This window comes from Gouania willdenowi, chromosome 20, assembly GCF_900634775.1.
Source record: "Gouania willdenowi chromosome 20, fGouWil2.1, whole genome shotgun sequence".
Classification (NCBI taxonomy): Eukaryota; Metazoa; Chordata; class Actinopteri; order Blenniiformes; family Gobiesocidae; genus Gouania; species Gouania willdenowi.
In genome coordinates this window covers 14,130,526-14,150,078 of record NC_041063.1, presented here as the reverse complement: position 1 = coordinate 14,150,078, position 19,553 = coordinate 14,130,526, and the positions used below count along the sequence as shown (strand labels likewise).

At 39.0% G+C, this 19,553-nt stretch overlaps 2 protein-coding genes across 8 annotated transcripts in view; both read right to left on the bottom strand.

Moving 5' to 3' along the window:
* cacnb2a (calcium channel, voltage-dependent, beta 2a) overlaps positions 1-524 on the bottom strand; it is a 68,477-nt gene extending 67,953 nt beyond the window's left edge. For all 3 annotated transcript variants that reach the window (XM_028433911.1, XM_028433916.1, XM_028433912.1), the window contains exon 1: positions 262-524. In XM_028433911.1, coding sequence (XP_028289712.1) covers positions 262-345 — 84 coding nt within the window. In that variant the 5' untranslated portion in view covers positions 346-524. The remainder of the gene's footprint in view (positions 1-261) is intronic.
* A 7,736-nt stretch (positions 525-8,260) lies between these two features.
* LOC114454235 (zinc transporter ZIP12-like) lies at positions 8,261-18,969 on the bottom strand. 5 transcript variants are annotated; one of them, XM_028434544.1, is made up of 13 exons: positions 18,842-18,969; positions 17,239-17,525; positions 16,368-16,673; positions 16,084-16,291; positions 14,586-14,740; positions 14,277-14,448; positions 12,785-12,957; positions 12,554-12,709; positions 12,374-12,472; positions 10,439-10,511; positions 10,195-10,353; positions 9,931-10,118; positions 8,261-9,260 (listed from the first exon to the last, which is right to left on the bottom strand). In XM_028434544.1, the coding sequence occupies exons 2-13, from the start codon at positions 17,479-17,481 to the stop codon at positions 9,132-9,134; spliced, it is 2,061 nt and encodes a 686-aa protein (XP_028290345.1). In that variant the 5' UTR covers positions 17,482-17,525; positions 18,842-18,969; the 3' UTR covers positions 8,261-9,131. The 5 variants fall into 5 exon arrangements, with proteins under 5 accessions (XP_028290345.1, XP_028290346.1, XP_028290348.1 ...); XM_028434545.1 differs by lacking the exons at positions 17,239-17,525; positions 18,842-18,969 and having other exon boundaries at positions 16,084-16,239; positions 16,368-16,470; XM_028434547.1 differs by lacking the exons at positions 16,084-16,291; positions 16,368-16,673; positions 17,239-17,525 and having other exon boundaries at positions 18,842-18,962.
* Between the last annotated feature and the right edge of the window lie 584 nt (positions 18,970-19,553).

Below are 19,553 nucleotides of genomic sequence, written 5' to 3'. Positions count from 1 at the left end.
TCACAAACAACAGACAAACAAGCCAGTGGCGTTTCCAGTTCATTTATGAAAAGTTACATGAAAACTGCTGAATTATTAACTTGTCAATCACAGGAATGACTGATATCAGGTGTTTTCCATTGGGAGTGATTGACGAGGACACGTGACACAGGTGAAGCGCAATAATGCTAAAATTAATAATACAACTTAGCAAGGACACAAAGACCGTGTTATCAAAATACATTATTTCAAAAAGTTAAACTAAATAGTGAACAAACTTACTTGTGACGCCGGGTTTTCCAGTGAGTCCATCATGTGTAGCTCTGGAGAGTTTGCTGCTTTCCTCTTTGGAGTGCTAATCACCATAGTGATACACAGGTGTTGGAACTAGATGTCTGACACGCGCCTTTACATATTATTTCATATCTCAGATGAATTTATAAAGAGTTTTAAAAGGGGAAGAAAAGGCGCTCCGTAACAACACCGCTGGACGTCCTCAGGTTGGAGGAGGAGGAGGAGCTTGTGAGGAAGAGGCTCGCGCTTCAGCCTCTCTTCAGACAATGATGATGATGATGATGGTGGTGGTGGTGGTGGTAGATTAAACACATTACTGCCTTCAGCATCCCTCATCACTGACATCACTCCTACCCACACGAGCTGAGAGCTTCTCAGCTCATCCAACGCTCACACCTCTGCCTCTGAATACATTATGATTAAACTACTTTTAAATGGCCTCTAATCCAATTTCACCAAACTTTATCCACCGCATGAAGCACTAAAGCAGGGTATTTCAACCTTGGAGTAGCCTGGATTTAAAATGGGGTCCCCTGAAATGTCTTGTAATTGATTAAAAAAAAACAAAAAAAAAAACCAAACATTATTGATTAAAATTATATTTTATTATAAATATAAATGTTAATATTATTTTTTAATCAACACATCACACACAATAATTATCAAACAACTGTACTCTATACTTAAAGAGTCTCCTGACCTGCTACTAGAAGAGAAATTAAAAAAAAAAAAAATGCCTTGATTATGGGCGGGGCTCCTGGAGCAGTTAAGACACGCCCAGTCTATACTGTAAAATCTCCAATGAACAATCTATGCTATGCTAACTAGCTATTCATTATTCAATATACCTCTCTATTAGGGGTGTTGAAAAAAAAATTGATTCAACAATATATCACGATATTACGTCGCACGATTCTTGGTCCGATTCAAAATGCATCCATATCGATTACCTTTATTTAAACAAGAAGTCTTGTGTTTTTTCAATAAAATAAAATAAAAAAAGTACTAACTTTCTGCATTTATTGGTTGTTCGAGGCATATACCTCAGTTAAATTGCACTAAAGTTACAGTTGGTTTAAAAGCCACAGGCAGATTGTATGTCATTTATTTATTTATTTATTTTAAGTTGTTGGCACATGGCATGTTAAAGCAATGTTTTGAGTGTAAAATAGGCCAATAAAATATATATTCATACATAATGTTCTCATGAAGGTGTACAAATTTACAGATTATTATTATTTTTTTTTTTTTTTTATTTTTTAACTTGTCTGCACATGCTGTCAAAGGTCAACACCACAGGAAGTGCAATCATTATGAGACAGCAATGCATATTTTGTTATTGCAATAAAATAAATTGATTTATTTTATTGCTTAATTGTGACCATCACCAGCCCTCCCTAAGGAAGGGTAAGAAATCTTTTATTATAGGAAGGATATAAAAAGGGAGAGCAGTGTTACACCTAAGTGGAGGGGGAGGGGGAAGGGGAGGGGAAAGGGAGCAGGGAGGAGAGACTCAAGGCATGAAATAGAAAAGGTCCACGAACAGGCCACAACCCAGCAAGACCGCGCAGCCCCAGACGGCACAAAGACAGCTGCCCAGGTCCCGCCTTCCACCGGACAGCGCAGGCCACGGGGCAATGCCCCCCCCCCCCGGCGCAAGAGCGACCGGCGGCCGCCACCACAGGAGAGAGGGACCCCAATGGCACACAACTGATGCGGAGCAGCAGCCCCCAGCCAAAGGCGCAGAACCCACCCACCCGCCAGCCCGCAGATAGCAGGACAGACCTACCAAGTGGCCGATACCGACCTCAACCCCCGGAACAGCTAGAGCCGCCCCCCAGCAAAGAGCACCACGCCGGAGTGCCAAGCAACCCCACCCCAACCCCGGCGGCACCCCCCAGCGCGCCCACCCCCCACACCGGCGCGGCAAGCCGCCCCGGACCCACACGCCGCGAGGCACGCCCCCAAGGCAACCAGGAAACAAGACAAGCGCCAAGCCCCACCCGCAGGGAAGGGGCACCCCCACGCCCCACCAGGCCGGCACCGCCCGGAGAGACCCCGCAAAGCCCCCAGCAACACTCCTCCACACCCCCCAGAGACCCACCGCCCCGCCACGCCCGACCGCACCCCCCGATCCCCATACGGTAGCCCAGCCATCAACAGACGGGCCGGGCCCCCACCCGACAGGCCCAGATGTGTGAATTTTCTTTGCCTGGAATTGAAAGACGAATTATATATTTTGTTAAAATTTGAGTCTGTCAGATATTTCTTCTGATTGAAGTAAGTGAGTTTCTTGAAAGAAAACAATGTCTGCATTTAATCTTGATACATAATCAAATATCTTGATCTTTTTAGCCTGCGAGCGAATGCCACGCACATTCCAAGATGTTACTGTAAACTGAGACATGGAAAGGAGTGCGGTTTAGTCCTTACGAATGTGAGCATAACCAAGATTTTGAGAGCATTTGTGCACAGCTGTGTCGTGAAGGACTTCAATGCAAGAAAGAAAGAGAAGAAATGCTTATCATGCGATACTACCACAGGGTAAGGGGCTGGGTTGAGAAGGTTAGTGAGAAGCACAAACATACAACAACAACAACCAGTACCAAAAGAATAAAACACGCAACGGGTAATTATATAAAGTGTAGGAAGGGGGGGTATTGAGTGGATGTGAAAGAAAAAAAAAGGTTAGGGGTTGGAGAAGAAAGAGGTGACATCGGGGTAGAGAGTGTCCTGTGAAACTGTACGAGCCTATACGTGTTTACCAACATCTGAGCAAGCATACACACACATACATACACACACACTTAGTATATATACACATATTCATGATTTTATTTTATTTATCTTTTGAATTATTTCAATTATTTTAGATAATATATATATATATATTTAATTATTATTGTTCATATTTCATTTTTTATTTTTTATTTTTTTTTTTTAAATTTGTTAACATACATATATATAGATATACATACACATAGAATACATATATACTGTATGCACACACACACACACACACACACACACACACACACACACACACGCACACACACACACACACACACACACACACACACATACACATTTTACCTTTTAAATACTGCTACCTGAACTACACCATGAGTGGAGAATTATCTTTTCAATATTAACTCATAAATCACCTGTGTGTTTTTTTTTTTAATATGTTTTATTTTATTTTTCTTAGTAGCGCCAGGGGGTGATGTTAGAATCCCTAAATAGTTGGCCATCAATGTAAAGCTTGTCTACGACCAGTTTGGAATTACGGCCTCTCTGTCGGTTTTCTTTGAAGATAGGATATAAGGTTTTTCTGCGTTCATTTATTTCTCGAAGGAATTGATCATTCATGCCGAATTGTGTATCTTTAAGTTCCCTACCTTTACTTTTAACCTGGATTTTCTGTTGAAAGTGTTCAAATTTGGCAATTTACAGATTAGTTGTTTCTTAAATCATATATTTAAAAAAAAAATTGCAATAATTGCCTTATACTTTAATATCGGGATATATCGTATTATTGCATCGTATCGTGACATATGTATCGGGATACGAATCGTATTGCCAGATGCCAGAAAATACACACCTTTACTCTCTATTCACTCTTCTCTCAATCCAACCTACTCACCACAGATTGTAGAGCCCACAGGTGGTAGTTTTTATAAAGGGGGCGGGGCTAACAGTGTTTGTTCGTGAAACAAACATCACATGATCTTGTTCTCATCCAATGGCAAAAATCAATTGTAATAGCCGGGTTTCAACCCATAGAGGGCAGTCACTCTGATATTTTTGGTTTAGGGGTTTGGTTACTATTTAAACTTTCTTAAATATAAATCTAATCTTATTTATACTTTATTTTCCCAGATAAGTCATTGAGATCAAGTTCCCATTTGCAATGACAACCTGGAAGCAGTTAGCACTTGCTCAATGTCACAGTGATGGCTCATTGTGGATTCGAACCGATGACTTACCGGGGTTACAATAACCTGACAAACCCATACAGCGGTGTCAAGATTTGATTGTGATTGTGTTATTTATGGGTGTGTTTTTAAATGTATTTTAATTATTTATTATATTGACAGCCCAGCACCACAAATGTCATAGTATATTCTTGTACAAAGACAATAGAATAAAGACATTCTTCTAATTCTAGAAGACTGCTGTCTCAACCATTAGGTCAACACTGAATTTGAGTTAATATGTATTTTAATCAAGGGTGGGACGATATAACATCATTATTAAAACGTCACAAGATATATTGTCAACGGTGTACACCTTCAAGCGAGCGTGTCTTTTTAACGGCAGGAGGCATGGACAATGTCCAAAGATCTTCATTACTGCCAGAAAATGTAGACATTTTAATATTGTATGAAAAAGAAAATGTCCATATGTTAAATCTGGGCTGTATTGACTGTTTAATGCTTTAAAAAAGACCTTATGCATAGATATAGGGAAGAAGAAGAAGAAGAAGAAGAAGAAGAAGAAGAAGAAGAAGAAGAAGAAGAAGAAGAAGAAGAAGAAGAAGAAGAAGAAGAAGAAGAAGAATGATTGGTCAGTTTCTGTTTTTGTATATGAACCCACCCACAATTTATATATATATATGTATCTATCTATAAAGCAAGAAATGTCTGTCTGTGTGTCTTCCTCAAATATTTCTGCGGATCAGGATCAGGATGAGACTTTCAACATGGCTGCTGCTTGGTTCAAGGGCGTGTGTTACGACCCTCGCCGTATTATTTAGTATTTAGTTTGTGCTCTGGTTGTTTGTTGCTGCCTGGGGTGTGTTTTGTGACAGAGTGAGATGTCTTCCCAAATGGAACAGCTTGATGATGCTTCCCAGGATTGGCTGCCAGCAGGAGGAGTGGTGGGCAGCCCGGATTGGTTGGGGAGGATGTCACCACTTTCAAAAAGCCAGCGCAACTGTCAGTCGGGGTTCACCAACCTTGACAGCAGCAGCATCTCCTTTGTCCGTAGGAAAAACTCTGTTTTTCGGTGTTTCACTCTGTCTCCGAATCCGTTTGTGAAGTGATTATTATTTGTTTTGTTAAGCTTGTCGCCTGTACAGTATATATCTAGTGCACTTTGTTTTCCTTCTTATGTAGTCCGTTTCTTATCATACTCTTGTTTATTGCATGTTGTACCTAAAGGGCAGGCCTTTTTTTGTTCGGGAATAAATTTGTGTTAATTTTTGGAACCCGTCGTCGGTGGTTTTTGGAGACCGAGTTTTATTTTGATTACGTTTTTATGTTGCGTCTTGGAGCTCCTAGACTGGGACGTAACAGCGTGTAATGTTGGATTTGTTTGGAACTGCAATGATACCATTAATAAATCAGTCCTACCTCTTCAGTGATGATGTCATCAGTCCTACCTCTACAGTGATGATGTCATCAGTCCTACCTCTACAGTGATGATGTCATCAGTCCTACCTCTACAGTGATGATGTCATCAGTCCTACCTCTACAGTGATGAAAAACACAAATCATAAAAAACATAAAATACTGCAGCTTTATTTATTAGATCATTTGTACATTATTGCGGGAAAGCCAGACACAGCTGCTAATATAGCATTTTTTTTTTTTCTTTGATTAATTCACGCTTTAACATGGTGGAGGAAGTATGGGATACGTCATCAGAAGTATGCATGCAATCGGCTACAAACATTATAATCCACTATAACAACATTTAACAGATAGATTCCTCACAATGCCATAAAATAATTCCCATTTGTTAACACTTAGTTTATCATGGTCAGTATAATCTGCTCTATTCCCCACTAACAGCTAACAGGGTGTAATATACTGTCCTCTAGTGGTGAAATGTAAGGGTTTATCCCTGAAGAGGCTTTACCTCCACAAGTTGCCAGGTTGGGCTTTTCCCCTCCTTTTGGATGGGATTAGAACTTTAAAATTCCGCAGAGAAAAGCTAAACAGCATATCCATGAAGTATTAGCTATACAGTCTTTTTTGCTGTATTTTTAGCACCTCTTAAGTATTTGATGCCAAAGAAACAATTAATATTAATGTATTTTAACAAATTTTAGAAGCAAAGCTGATAAATGTTTGTAACTTTATTGTAATTTGAAGTCAGAAGCATTTTCCTTTGAGTTTCCTAAGTGATAACCTTTAAAGGCCGGCTGCTGGTTTAAATTGGAGCAAGCAAAAAATATTGATGATGTGACGTTTTTTTTTGCTGAGAGTTCCCGCCAATCGTTATCGATTCGTTCCAGTTTAATGTGACGACAATGAGAATTGCTGCAAAAGGGAAGTCCTAGGTCAGATCTTCCTAAAAATCAAAGGAAATGTTTTCTTTTCTTTTCTATTTCCTTTTCATGTTTCTCTCCTATGATCTCCCATTGTTTGCTCGTTGTGCAACAACGATGACCCGCGAGCTGAACTTTCCCTCTGTCAGGTCTCTGCTGAGCAAGTGAGGACACTCGGTGTTTCACACCAACATGGTGCAGATAAAAAAGCCTTTCCTTCCTCAGTCCCGGCCAGCAGCTGCGTTCAAAAGTCACACACATGCCCATACATACCGAAGTACACACAAACACACTTTCCTGGAAATGCCAGGGGTTGGCATTTCTCAAAGAACATAGAAATCGCTCGAATAAGTAAAAATGCAACAGACTTCCTTCGATTGTTCGAAGATTGCTCAGGAAGTCAGTGTTAACAGTGTCAGCTCTTTCTGACATGATAGCCCAATAATCTCATGACACTGTTGATACAATTGTCCATGCAGTTTTAGCAGAAGTGGTGAATAAGCACAATCGGTTTGATAATTGACTATGTAATTGTAATTGGCATGGACATTCTATAAAAAGTACAATTTTATTAAATGCAAAACTGGGGGAAAATGTTACAGTTTGATGGCTTACACATATGTAAACAATTATTAAAATGTGTTTAATATCAAGTTCTACCACTACCTTTTCAGTTCTCTTCAGACCAGACACCAATTACATTAATGCCAATATTTTTTAGGGATTAGGAAGCATTACAAGGCAACCAAGAGATGAAAAACAAATGCAATGATAGATAATATTTTTTAGTTTATTTTACAGGTGATTTAAGACATGGGTCAAAACTGACCCATTATCATAAGAGATGCTAACAGAAAGCTAATACAACAACAAGGTTAAGTTTTATGGGGTGGTTTATTGAAAGCTTAGTAATTGTGATTAATTGAATTTGAACTTTAGTAATTGAGAACAGAATTGTAATTGACTTACAGTAGAAAAATAATAATAGTGATTTTAATTGTAATTGGAAAAAATGCTGGTCACCTTAATTATAATTTAGTTGTATGTTAGGTTAAGGTTTTTCTGGGATTTTTTTTATCTCCCAATGTTTCGACTGTCAATTGCAGTCTTCGTCAGAGGAGTTCTACTGTGCCTTTGATAGTTGTTTTGAAGTTGAGTATCATGTTGAGTATCATGTTGTCTTCTTTTTGAACAATACGTTAAGTTGAGGTTTCATTTTTTCAGACAAGGTTTTTCAGGCAATTTTTGTTCATGTCGGGAGATAAAAATTCCTGAAAAACCTTGTTTTTTGTTCAGCAGACTGGCAGTTGACAGTCGAAACATGTTGGGAAATAAAGAATTTTGTTCCAGCGATTGACAGAATCAACACAGATGAATCTCTTGTACTCAGTGGATGTTGCATTAATTTTATAGAATATCACAACAATGAGGGAAACCATCCTCCATGAGCTGATGTATATACACTTATTTTTAACCTATTGTGCTGATGTGTTTATACCACATATACTGTATCTCCTGTGTCCTCAGCCTTCCACTGCAGGCCCACTCCAACCAGTGAAAAGCTCATGATCTGTGTGGGTCGTTGTGTTTCAGAGTTAAAAATCTTAGTCATCCATGTTGGTGGATGATGAGAACAAGCAGCTCTGGTGGGTGGTAAAGCTCTCTTATTGGTTTGCCTCAAAAACAATGGACTTGGTGACTTGAAACGAGCCGCTTTTTTTTTTCTTCTTCTTCTTCTTCAATAACAGGCTTTAAAATATATAACCTTTAGACAGCAGCTTATACTTGTCCAACTGTTTTAGCCCTTTCTTTATCCCTGGTAATAGTTTTTCACTGAGTCAACAGAATTTTTATATAAGTCTATTTTAACGAGAGCCCTTAATCTTGTAAAAAATGTAGCAAACAGTGCATCTATGTTTGCCTAAAATCACATTACTATTTAGAACTTATTTAAAGGTATTTAATAGTATTAAACAAATGGAATGGTTGAGATTTATTCCAGTAAGAGGTGTGGATTAACTGGATTTTACTGTTAAGTTGGATGCTTTTCGCACAATTAAAAATGGTAACAAATTGCTGTGTGAATTTTTTTTAACCAAATCGTGGCCTATAGTTGTGAGAATAATAAAAACTACGATCTTCTTCTTTGTGGGCGTGAATAAAACACTGTTCATGATTTAGAAGTTATTTAATTATTGGAGGGGAAAGGCACTTCCCAAGTTGCTGCCAAATTTTGTAATTTGTAAAAAAAAAAAAAAAGAAAATTAATTAGTTTAAAGTATATCCTCAAAGTTTTACTTATTGCAATCATCTTATTGTCAAAGGCAACAAATGGAAATGAAATACAGCACACCAAAAATCTGCCAAAAATGAAATAATCAGTCACATAGCATACAAAAATAAATCCTTGAGTATAAAATGCCAGACATTCACTACATACAACATGTGATCCATTGCTAAAACTATACATGATATGGAAAAAAAACGACTTGTTTAAACATTATTGGTAGAGCACTTTAAAAGTTAGAGAAAGAAAAAAAAACCTTAAAGAGTCCAGAATTGTTTCAGTTCATGTCTGTTCAGCTCAGAATTTAAGTTCGTGTTCAAAAAGTGCAAGCAACAAAAGACAGGCCCAGCCCATCAGGAGACCCAGGTTCTGCAAAATAAACAGGAGACAGGGTCGTTTGGTCTTCACTCGACACATCTCTGGAAGCTGAAGACAGAAAGAAAACATCATCACCACAAAGCAACAAAGGCTGCCTCAAAAGTGTTTCTATCACACAATAGTGAACATTATAAAAACTAAAACAAAGGATATATTTTTCTAACCTCTGAGTTCGTATTATTGCATACATTATAGAATACAAGAGAGATGCTCACAATGATCATCAAGCAACCTGCTAGTGCTCGAAAACAAGTTTTTGCCCATTATTCAGTTAAAAACAGCCAAACATTACAGTTTGATCACTGTAGCTTTTAAATAAAACTGGTTTTATTTCAAGATCATGCGTGTCAAAGCAATACATGGCAGATATTAGTCCTAGCAGGATCTTTACTCCAAAAATTTTTATGTAATTTGGAGGAATTTTGAACGTGTTTTTGCTGAAGTATTGCAGGATTTTAGAAAGATGAATGTGCAATTAAAAATTACTGCAGACATATAAAAAAAAAAGAATAGGAAAATAACAATACCTTTAAATTTGTGAATTTGGAAGGGCTGAGATATCTACAACTGAACTAATGTAACCAATATAATTCACACAAAGGCTCATGTTTTCTCAGCCATTTTTCGTCACATCGGATCCTCAGAAAGGCCGCATTTGTCCCCCTCACCTTGAGTTTGACACAGGCAATACATAATCAATCTTAACCCTCAGCCTCACCATTTCTACAAGTGACAAGTAGAGGAAAATCCCCGCAGTAACAGAAAAGATCCACTGCTGTACTTCTGTGTCAGAGGAGACGAAGAGTCCAATGTAAAGTCCCATGAAAGCAGTGAGTGCACTGAGAAAGTTCATCAGCACCGCATTCTTCACTGAGAGTCCTGAACTGAGCAACACGGCAAAGTCTCCTTGGAGAGAGAGAAAAAAAAGGTGAATATGTCAGTGTTTGGTCTCATACTGTCCTCAGCCCATGTGATCTCTCACCCATCTCATGTGGGATCTCATGGCACAGGATGGCCACGGTGGTCGCCATGCCAGTCTCAGCCGAAGAGGAGAAAGCTGCCCCGATAACAAGGCCATCGGCAAAGTTATGAAGACTGTCTCCCACGATTACCATCACTGCCAGCAGGGGAATCCCTGGCCCTGAAGACACAAAAACAGTCTGTGTGCCAGGGAACTCATTACAAAGCACAGCCGTCTGTGTGTGGCTGAGGCTGGAGCTGCTCACTCTGATGTTTGGGCTTCGGAGTGTCTGCAGGTTCAGGAGAAATCTCTGTACACTCCACATCATCTACAGATCCCTGCAGGATTCAAATAGTTATTTACATCACAAAGTCTTGACCCACCTATCATCCTTACGCTTGGGGTCAATCTGACCCCAGCGATATTTGCCTCCAGAAAATCGTTTTCAGGAAATTGTTTTTATGTTGAATTGTTTTCATCCAAATCTTCTCAAGTGTACTGACAACATTAATGACCACAAGAGTATGAAAGTGTCTATTTCTACGGCTGCCGTACAAACAACCCTCGGTGCTATTGGTTACCAAAGTACACGTACGTAGCGTCTTAGGGTTAGGGTTAGGTTTAGGGTTAGGGTTAGGGTTAGAGTTAGGTTATAACCCAATATTAGGGTTAGGGTAAGTTTTAGGGTTAAGGTTAGAGTTAGAGTTAGGTTTAGTCTTAGTCACACGACCTAAACTGACCAATGACTGACCTATCACGTGACCTAAACTGGTCAAATAGGGGCGCTGAGTACGAATAGAATGTCGATATATTGATATACGGCAACCGTACGGATAACCACTGCCTATTTTTATCTAATTTTTTGTAACATGTTTGGGGTTATTCATTATAAAGTCCTCTGTCTCAGTCACTTTCTGCTCTACATCACTTTCACTGTGAAAGAGCTGTTCCAAAATGAGAATATTGTCTCCTCCCCCCAACTCAAAAGCATCAACTCTGCACCATCAAGTGTAGGGGTGTAAGGTCACACATGGGTCACACACAGACAGACACGTTTTACACAGCTAAAACAGCTTGTGGTCAAATTGACCGCAGAAAACACATATACTTATTCAATTACACCCATATAATTAAGAAAAGTCATGAAATATGAAGCAAAAAATACAGTCAACTATTCTTTTTTGATTGATGAACATATAATGACGTCAAATTGACCCCCAAGGATAATGGGAGGGTTAACTTGACTCACGTTTCATTTAAATTAAAATAAAGAAGGTGTCACTAGAAGACATCATCCTCCATGTTTAGTCTTTTTCTGTTGTTCTTCTCTTTATGTCCGAGTTTTGTGTCAAATATTGGGTTTGATTTTAATCGTGAGTCTATAATTTAGCACAAGTGTTAAATGCATTTTCAGTGATTCAATATTTATCACTTTTTACATCCTACATGCTTTGTTTCTTCATTCCATCCCACACGAATACTTATTTCTGGTTATACAATAACTTTGCAGGCATTATATATACAGTATATATGCTGTACCACAGTATGACACATTCATCAATGGGTTAGACCACATAGGTCAAACTCAAGACCCGGTGGACAAATCTGCCCTTCAGAGCATCCGATTCGGCCCACTGGGAAATTTGAAAATGAATCAATAAAGGACCAAAAATCTTCAAAGTCCTGCAATTTTTCTTGAATTGGTCAAAAAATGAATAAATAAAAAGACATTTAAGTATCTGTCACTTATTGCTTAGATATTGTTGATACCTTCCATACTTTATGTCTAAATTATAACTGGAAGTGCAAACTTGAATTGTTTGTTTCCCGCCTAAAACCTGTGGCCCACTTGTGATCCAACTGGTCCGTTTTGGCCCCTGAACTAAAATGAGTTTGACATCCTTGGGTTAGACTATGTTTATATCAGTTTAGTTGTTAAAAAAAAAAATAGAACTAAAAAAACACTGTTTTATGCTTTTCAGTTTTTTACCTCAGGGTTCTAATGTTTAACTTAAACATTAAATAACCTTGTTGTGCTCTTTGATATTTGTGTTGAAGGATTTTCACAAACCACAATCATTTGAAGACATTCTTTTGACAGAATTCATATCTGATACAATGTAAAGTTTATATTCTTTGTAAATGAGGAGAACACAAATTGTCAATGTCTCTGCTAAGGTTTCAGGTTGTAATTACTTACCAGCTGTATGGTGGAGATAGACTTTCCTCTTGTGTTGGACTTTCCCCTTTGGGACTGAATGATGCCGTTTTTTTCCATAGAAAGACCATTGGAGTGACCCTGCAGACACAAAGGAAGGAGACGGCAATTGTAAAACAACAAACCCCTTCGCATTTTTTTTTTTTACTTTGTTTTGCTTACATGGCTGTGAGAAGGAACAAAAAATGAAAATATTTTTTCCATCAGGAAAAAGGCGTAAATGCCACCAATCATTCCCAGAATCTTCCATAGATACTCCTTTTCTGAACTGCTCTGCTCCTCATCATGACCGTGAGCATCATTGTGAAGGTCAAGGATCTACAAAAAATAAATAAATAAAGGAAAGTTCAGTACTTTGCCCCATGGGGAAATTTTGATTCAGTAACCCTCCACCTGTGGTATGAGGTGCAGGAGGGCGTCTCCAGAAAGCGTCCCTACTGCCAAACCTACAAACAGCTGTAGGATAAGCGTGTAGGTTTCCTGGCAGGAGTTGAAGAAAATCAGGCAGATGCCGAACATGGAGCCCACAGTGATGAGCAGGACGGCTGCTGTACTATAGCCATACTCTGCAGGGAGAAACAGCTTTAAATAAGATCATAATATGCAGGTTCATATATAACAATGAATAGTTTGTGATATAAATCCCACTCTTTTGCAGTCATCACCATGCTGTTCTTGGGCAGATGTCCTACCTTGCCTCTTATGAAGATTCATACATTTGTGGTTGGAGGAGCTGTGCAGACTTATTGTCAGTTTCAGTTTATTTGTTTCAGTCTAACAAAATCTTCAAACATAAATCACAATTTAAAAATATAAAACAAGAAGACTGAAACAGCAAAAAAAACCCAACATGCCCAACATGAATCATTACACTTGCACACAGAGGTCCCTGGTTCGAATCCCTGCTGGGGAAAAATGAGCAATATACCATCTGCCAGCGTGGGTCCTTGGGTAAGACCCTTCACGCTACTGCCTACCTCATACAATGAAGAGAGACAATGAAATGAATGACATGCCGGCTCAGACGTTGCCCGGCCAAACAAGGTCTGGGTCAGGTGCTGGGGAACCAGAGCACCTCGATGTAAAATGGGCTACTGGAACAAGACTGAAATGGGCGAGATGCGATAACAGGGCTCTGTTGGAATGCTACTACTCCAGTAACCCTAGTCAGAGAGGCTACATGCAAAGGATGTGGGAGAAATGGTTACTACAAAAACCCACAGTCCAAACTCACGGCAAAACACCTAGTAACTCAGTGTTCCAACATCCACAAAACTCAACTGCTATCACAACTTGAGATTGACGAGGTACAACACCAATTCTACAACAAGGTGGAGCCATGTGGCCAGGTCAGGGCGGAGTTAACACCAACCCCCACTCCACGAAACCCCAATAACCGCAATCACGCTGAACAAGGCAGCGACTGACCTGAAAAATAAGATCAAGGAAAAAATGCCCACCAGGCAACCAGGAAGCCAACTACAGAGGCTATTGTACAGAGGCCTAACACCAGAAAGTCTCGTAGAAGATGCGAATGCAGCTTGATATAATTGTATACAAGTGTGTTTGAAGCTTCAATATAAGATAATTGGTCCAGAAACTCAAACTAATCTAATACCAGAATTTAAATCTGACTCTCTCTCTCTCTTTTTTAAAAAATATTTTTACATAAAATCCAAGGTTACTAATAATTCTTCTTTAACCCATTTATTTTTGTATGTATTGAATTTTCATTTCGTTTGATGCTATTTACAATAGTACTACAAAATACAAAAACACATTTACCTGGTAAAGTATGCACTGGACCTATACTGTAGAATGAAGTGAAGTGAATTACACAGTAGGCGAGTTAATGAGATGAGAACACTGTTGTAAACTGTCTTACTCTCCAGAGCAGTGGGTGGAGATCCTCCAGCTTCATGATCTGAAGACTCACAGACATTGCCTAGCAACTGCTGGATGATGGCTGGACAAATTTGTCCAAAGTGCTCCTTGGAAATTGGCAAATGTGGATCCAGAGCAAAAATATCCATTAATTGATCAGCTGAAAAACACATCTGATTGGAGTCAAAGACAAAAAAAAAAAAAAACAGAAGTTGTGGTGAGAAGGCTGCTTATTATTGTAATCAACTTGTGTACACATGCATCCACAGTTTCATGTGGTACTTCTCTTCTTCTTGGAGTTTTGGCTCACCTGTGCCCAATCCCTGCTTGATCCCCTGGTTTCATGGTTGCATTCCTCTAATGAATGTCCACTATGTCCTGTTATGCTCCTCCTTTTCCTCTCATGATGAGAGTAGGTGGTACCTTCGCGTCCTACGCCTAACTGATGAAGCAACTCTTCCAAGTCTAGAATAGGAAAAGTAAATCCATAGTTACCGGGATTGCATTTACAAAGGTCCATCAAGTTCATTGAAATATTTTTTCTTTCATATCCATCAAATAAAAAAACTGAAAAGGTTTGCCAATATGTGTGCTATTCAACCTGACCTGCAAATATTCATTGGGATAAAAAAAAAAATGCAATCAACCTAAGAAGACGTGTGCAGCTAGATAAACTACTACAGTATATGCATGGTACGCAATTAATATAGCCCAAACATTTAGGGCAGTACTGCATCGTACCACAAGAGGGTTTTGTGAGCATACATAGCAGATGCGTAAAGTCGTCAAATTTGAATCTTTTAGAGATGTATTCATTGTAGACATTTTTTTTTTTTTATAGATAATGACAGCAATTGTACCGTAATAAAAAAGCAATCTTCTCACATTCTCAACTGAGAGTTATACATAAAATTAAAGTTGCTTGTTTAGACACATATGTGCAGCTAGTAGAGATTATAGTGGAGCAATCTAAAAGAGCAAGAACAGAGAAAAAGCCAGAACATGTTAGTTAAAGTCATTATGCTCAAAGCTGCCGGTGACAATCCCATCACATTTTAACACAGATGAAGACATAGTATAGGCCTCATAGATCAATAAATATAAGCTATTTCTTCCACATAATTTAGTCACAAACAAATGTCAAAGGATGGAATTACCACTAACAAGACTGTTTTAACTTAAATTTCACGAGTAGCGTTGTGGTATTGGGAATCCATCACCCAATGCATTGCTCTCTCTCTTTTTTGTGGTTTCGGCACAACTTATATAAAATGCCTCATGTTATCACGCTAAATTTACAATACAATAATAGATTGTAATGTTCAAAGTTAAATTTCAAAAAGTGTTTTTTCTTCATTCCTACAGTGATTTCTTGAATTGATTTGCCAGAGATAGAAGACAGTATTAGCTTGAGGCATTTTATGTTCTTGATTGTTTATGGTGTTCCCCGTGATATGACACTCTGCGAGACAATAAACTCTATTTCCACGGAAAGGAACAAAATTCCACATCCAACATTTGTTTTGGCACAACTTTCAGTCCATGAAAACACCAGAAATGCATTGGGTAAGACACTTGGTCAGTTGTTTGGGAGCACACTGGCATCAGAAGTGGATGAGAGACCTTTTGAATGAAACACCGGAGCAGTTTTAAAATGTTAAGGATTGCCGCCAGCAACTTTAAAACTGAACCTTAAATTGTATTTGTTGTAACAGTAATTTTTCTGTTACTTAAAGAGGACCAAAAGCATGCCATCGTAAATATATAGCACGTTAGAAAAGGTACAGAACAAGTTATCGTGATCTTACCAATCATTTCCAGATTACTGGTTTGATTGAGAGACTTGAAGATGTAGTCTGTAAAGAAGGCAGCAGGTGGGAGGTTCCGACTTTGGAAACAGTGGCCCTGCAAAATATGGCTGATGATTGCCGCAGCCAGTTTTGGCACGGTGGACATGTCAGCACCTGGACTTTCATTAATGCCAACAAAATCCAGAATATGAGTGACATCAAGGCACTGCGGATTCAAGCATGAAAGATTCAAGCATTCGTACGCTGCAAGGGTTGACATTTAAGAGAAAATTGTTCATTACTTTCAAGTCAGAGGTGGATGTAACAGGATTGTAGTGCTGGTTGATGAGCTGCAGAATACTTCCTGTTTCACTGGCTGACAGGAAGTGGCTGTTTTCAGTTGGATGTAGGCTGGTGAGGGCCAGAAGGTAAAATTCGAGGTTCCCAGTAGGCGATGAGGAGGACGGAGAGGAGTGGAGAGTGCAAAGATCTTCCAGATTAATGATATAGTACAGGAAAACCGTTGAAATCCTTTGGAAATCCACCTCGGTGAGATATGGCATCCCCTCATCCTCCAATGCAGAGAGTGCAACGTCTGGGGTCAGACACTAAAACAAAGACTGAATGAATGGATCATAGAGGTTGAATGTCCAAAAAGAAAAGAAAAGAAAAGAAAACACTCGATACGATTTTTTTTATGTGACATGTCACGAAGTACAATAAACATTCTAAACAGCTTAGTTTTTTTCCGAGCACAAACAATACAAGGTTGTTTTTGTCCTGGTGGCTTGAAAAAAAAAGCCAATTTAAGTCACTTGAAAACGTTAAAATGCTGGTAGAAATGAAAACGCTCAGTTTTTACCTGGAAAAACAACACTTCAGCATTCATCCGAATTAGACACTTTGGCCACTTTCACTCGAATTAAGCCGTTTTGAGAGGTGACCTGCTCAAACATGTCTGTCGTCTCTAAAGCCGCCCATTTAAGTTGTAAAAATGTCAAACGTTGGGTTTTCTAAAGCCACTCAGCATGTATGGCATGTTAAAGATTTAAGTCTCACATTCACTCACATTCCTGCCATAACAAACATGTCACAGTGACCATGAGATAGATGCACTTGCAGTGTTTGTACTTTGGTAAATAAAATCTTCATTCGCACAGGTTTAGGCCTTACTTTTGCACATGATTCTTGGGAGGTTCGCTCTGCACAATGCACCGCGTGGAACAGCGTGTTGATCAGGATGTTTGTTTTGCTCTTCTCAAGCTGACGCTCATTTCTCAACCCCAGGGCCAAGTTTAATGCCCTGAGAACGTCCGGCAGGTACCCTTTCTCCTGGCCTGGCGACTCCTGCCCACACACCGGCAGACAAATATGTAGCAGCAGTAGCAAACGTGGAGCACTGCTCAGAATCTTCATGTTTTCACTGAGGTTGGCCAATTCCTTCCACCTCCGACGACCGGCTGAAGGATCAAGACCACAATCAGACCATGCGGCGAAAACATAGACAATAGTTTGGAGACAGTTTGAGAATGAAGGTGAATAGCAATAGAGGTCGAGCTATGCAATCTTGTTGATAGAGGTGGTATGATTGAGCCTGAGGGATCTGATAGGAGGGCTTTGTATACCCCCTTTAACTGAACTGGTCATTACTGAGACCAATGGTCAGCCAAAGCCTGGGCCTCTCACTCCACAACAAAAGGATTAGTACATGCAAGTGAGGGGGGCACAGGAGCAGAAAGGAGGGGGTACAGACAGAGTCGGCCAGGAAAATACTAACGGTATTATGTATAGCATTAATGTATAGCTTAGACCAGTGGTTCTCAAACTTTTTTTAGCTCAATTACACCTTTTCTCTTATTTCTGAATCCAAGTACCCGTTTGTCCGACTACAACATTTGGCTTAAATAATGATTTAAAAACAACTATAGGGCATAATGATGAAATGAATGAGTGATAACACACATTTTAAAGAATTTCATTTTGTAAATAAATGGAAAGAAACATTTAGTTTAGTGGTTCCCAACCTTTTTTGGATCGTGACCCCATTTTGATATCAAGAATGGCTGACGACCCCAAATAATTTTCTTTGTTCCAGAAATAGTTTTTAATGGCATTTTAGGTAAACTAGATTTATATTTCACAAAGTGAAAGTATAGAAATGTAGTTGTTTAAGATTTTGTGTTGTTTTCATTTCAAAAATCTATTTAATTTTTCAGAAAATTCAGGTGACCACATTTAAAGGTGACCCCAAGGTTGAAAACCACTTATTTATCTTAAATAGCCCCTGTAGTACCATCGCGTACCCTAGGGATACACATACCCCCATTTGAGAAACACTGGCTTAGACTAGTGTTTCCTATCTTATGTGTCCTGACCCAAAGAGAGTCAAAGAAAAGGTTTTGGAGTTGCCAGTTGGTAAAGCAATAATCCTATAAATATAATCTAAATAAAACCCTTAAACATAACGTTTTTAAGAAATTAGGGTTAGGATTGCTGATTAGAATATTTATTCACATTCTGATTCTAAGAGTTTTTTGGGGCAGTTCATAAATATAAGTTGAAGCTGAAAAACCTCTGCCTTTGATAATAGAAAGCAACATAAAACACAAAATGTGACAGTGTGTTTCAATTACAAATTGTCTATGTGAAGCACATAAAGTCATCAAGAATCAAACTCAAGCCTTCCATCTCCCTCCCACATCGAACCCTCTCCAGTTCAAATAAAACCAGTAGCAAGCCGACAACATTTAAGTTGGATAAAAAAAAAAAACCTTACCAGATAAAGCAGTTTTTCCTGACCTCTCTGCTGCTGTATCTACATCTACATCTGCTCCTGAGGTTTCTTGTGGAGTTCCTACAGTGTTCAAATCTGCTGAGCGCTCCTTTATTGTGGGTAAAGACCTCTTACCAGAAATAAGAGTTGAGTAAACCCCAGAGGATTATCTGCCAGCCTGAAAAGGCTGTGGTTACCATAGCGAGAGCCACCTTATTCTCAACAATGTGATGGTGTTGGTGGCCAGCTTGGGGTTATCGCTTTGCAGTCCATTTTAATAAACAGATTTACAGTATACTCTAGAGCAGGGGTTCTACCCCACATCTCGCCACATTCATTAAATTGTGATGCTTTTTTTTTAATTTATTTTTTTTAATAAGAATTCAACCAACCAAATTTTGTTTTTAAAAAAATAGCTGTTTAAAAACGCACGCACGCACACACACACCTGTATATTTTCCTGTGCAGAGAAAAGTTTCTTTCAAAATAAAAGACAAGTCCAACATGAGAGACATTAAGTATTTATTTATTTTGGACTAGCTGTCCGCGAACCACCCTGTACAGGCCCACTTTTGGGTCCCGTCCCGCCAGTTGAGAATCGCTGCTCTAGAGTTAACTCGCCTCATATAAAAATAAACTTTGACTTCCCTCAACTCTTTCACATATTTGCTAAAAGTGTCTGGCCCTCTGCAGAGCTGCATGATATGTATTCATT

Bases quoted from the DNA above. Each gene is read 5' to 3' on its own strand.
- LOC114454235 (XM_028434544.1), bottom strand. From the start codon at position 17,481: ATGAAGATTCTGAGCAGTGCTCCACGTTTGCTACTGCTGCTACATATT. The intron at 10,354-10,438 runs GTGAGCAGCTCC...TTGTGTCTTCAG, and splicing joins TCCGAAGCCCAAACATCAGA to GGCCAGGGATTCCCCTGCTG. The intron at 10,119-10,194 runs GTGAGAGATCAC...TCTCTCTCCAAG, and splicing joins TGAGATCCCACATGAGATGG to GAGACTTTGCCGTGTTGCTC.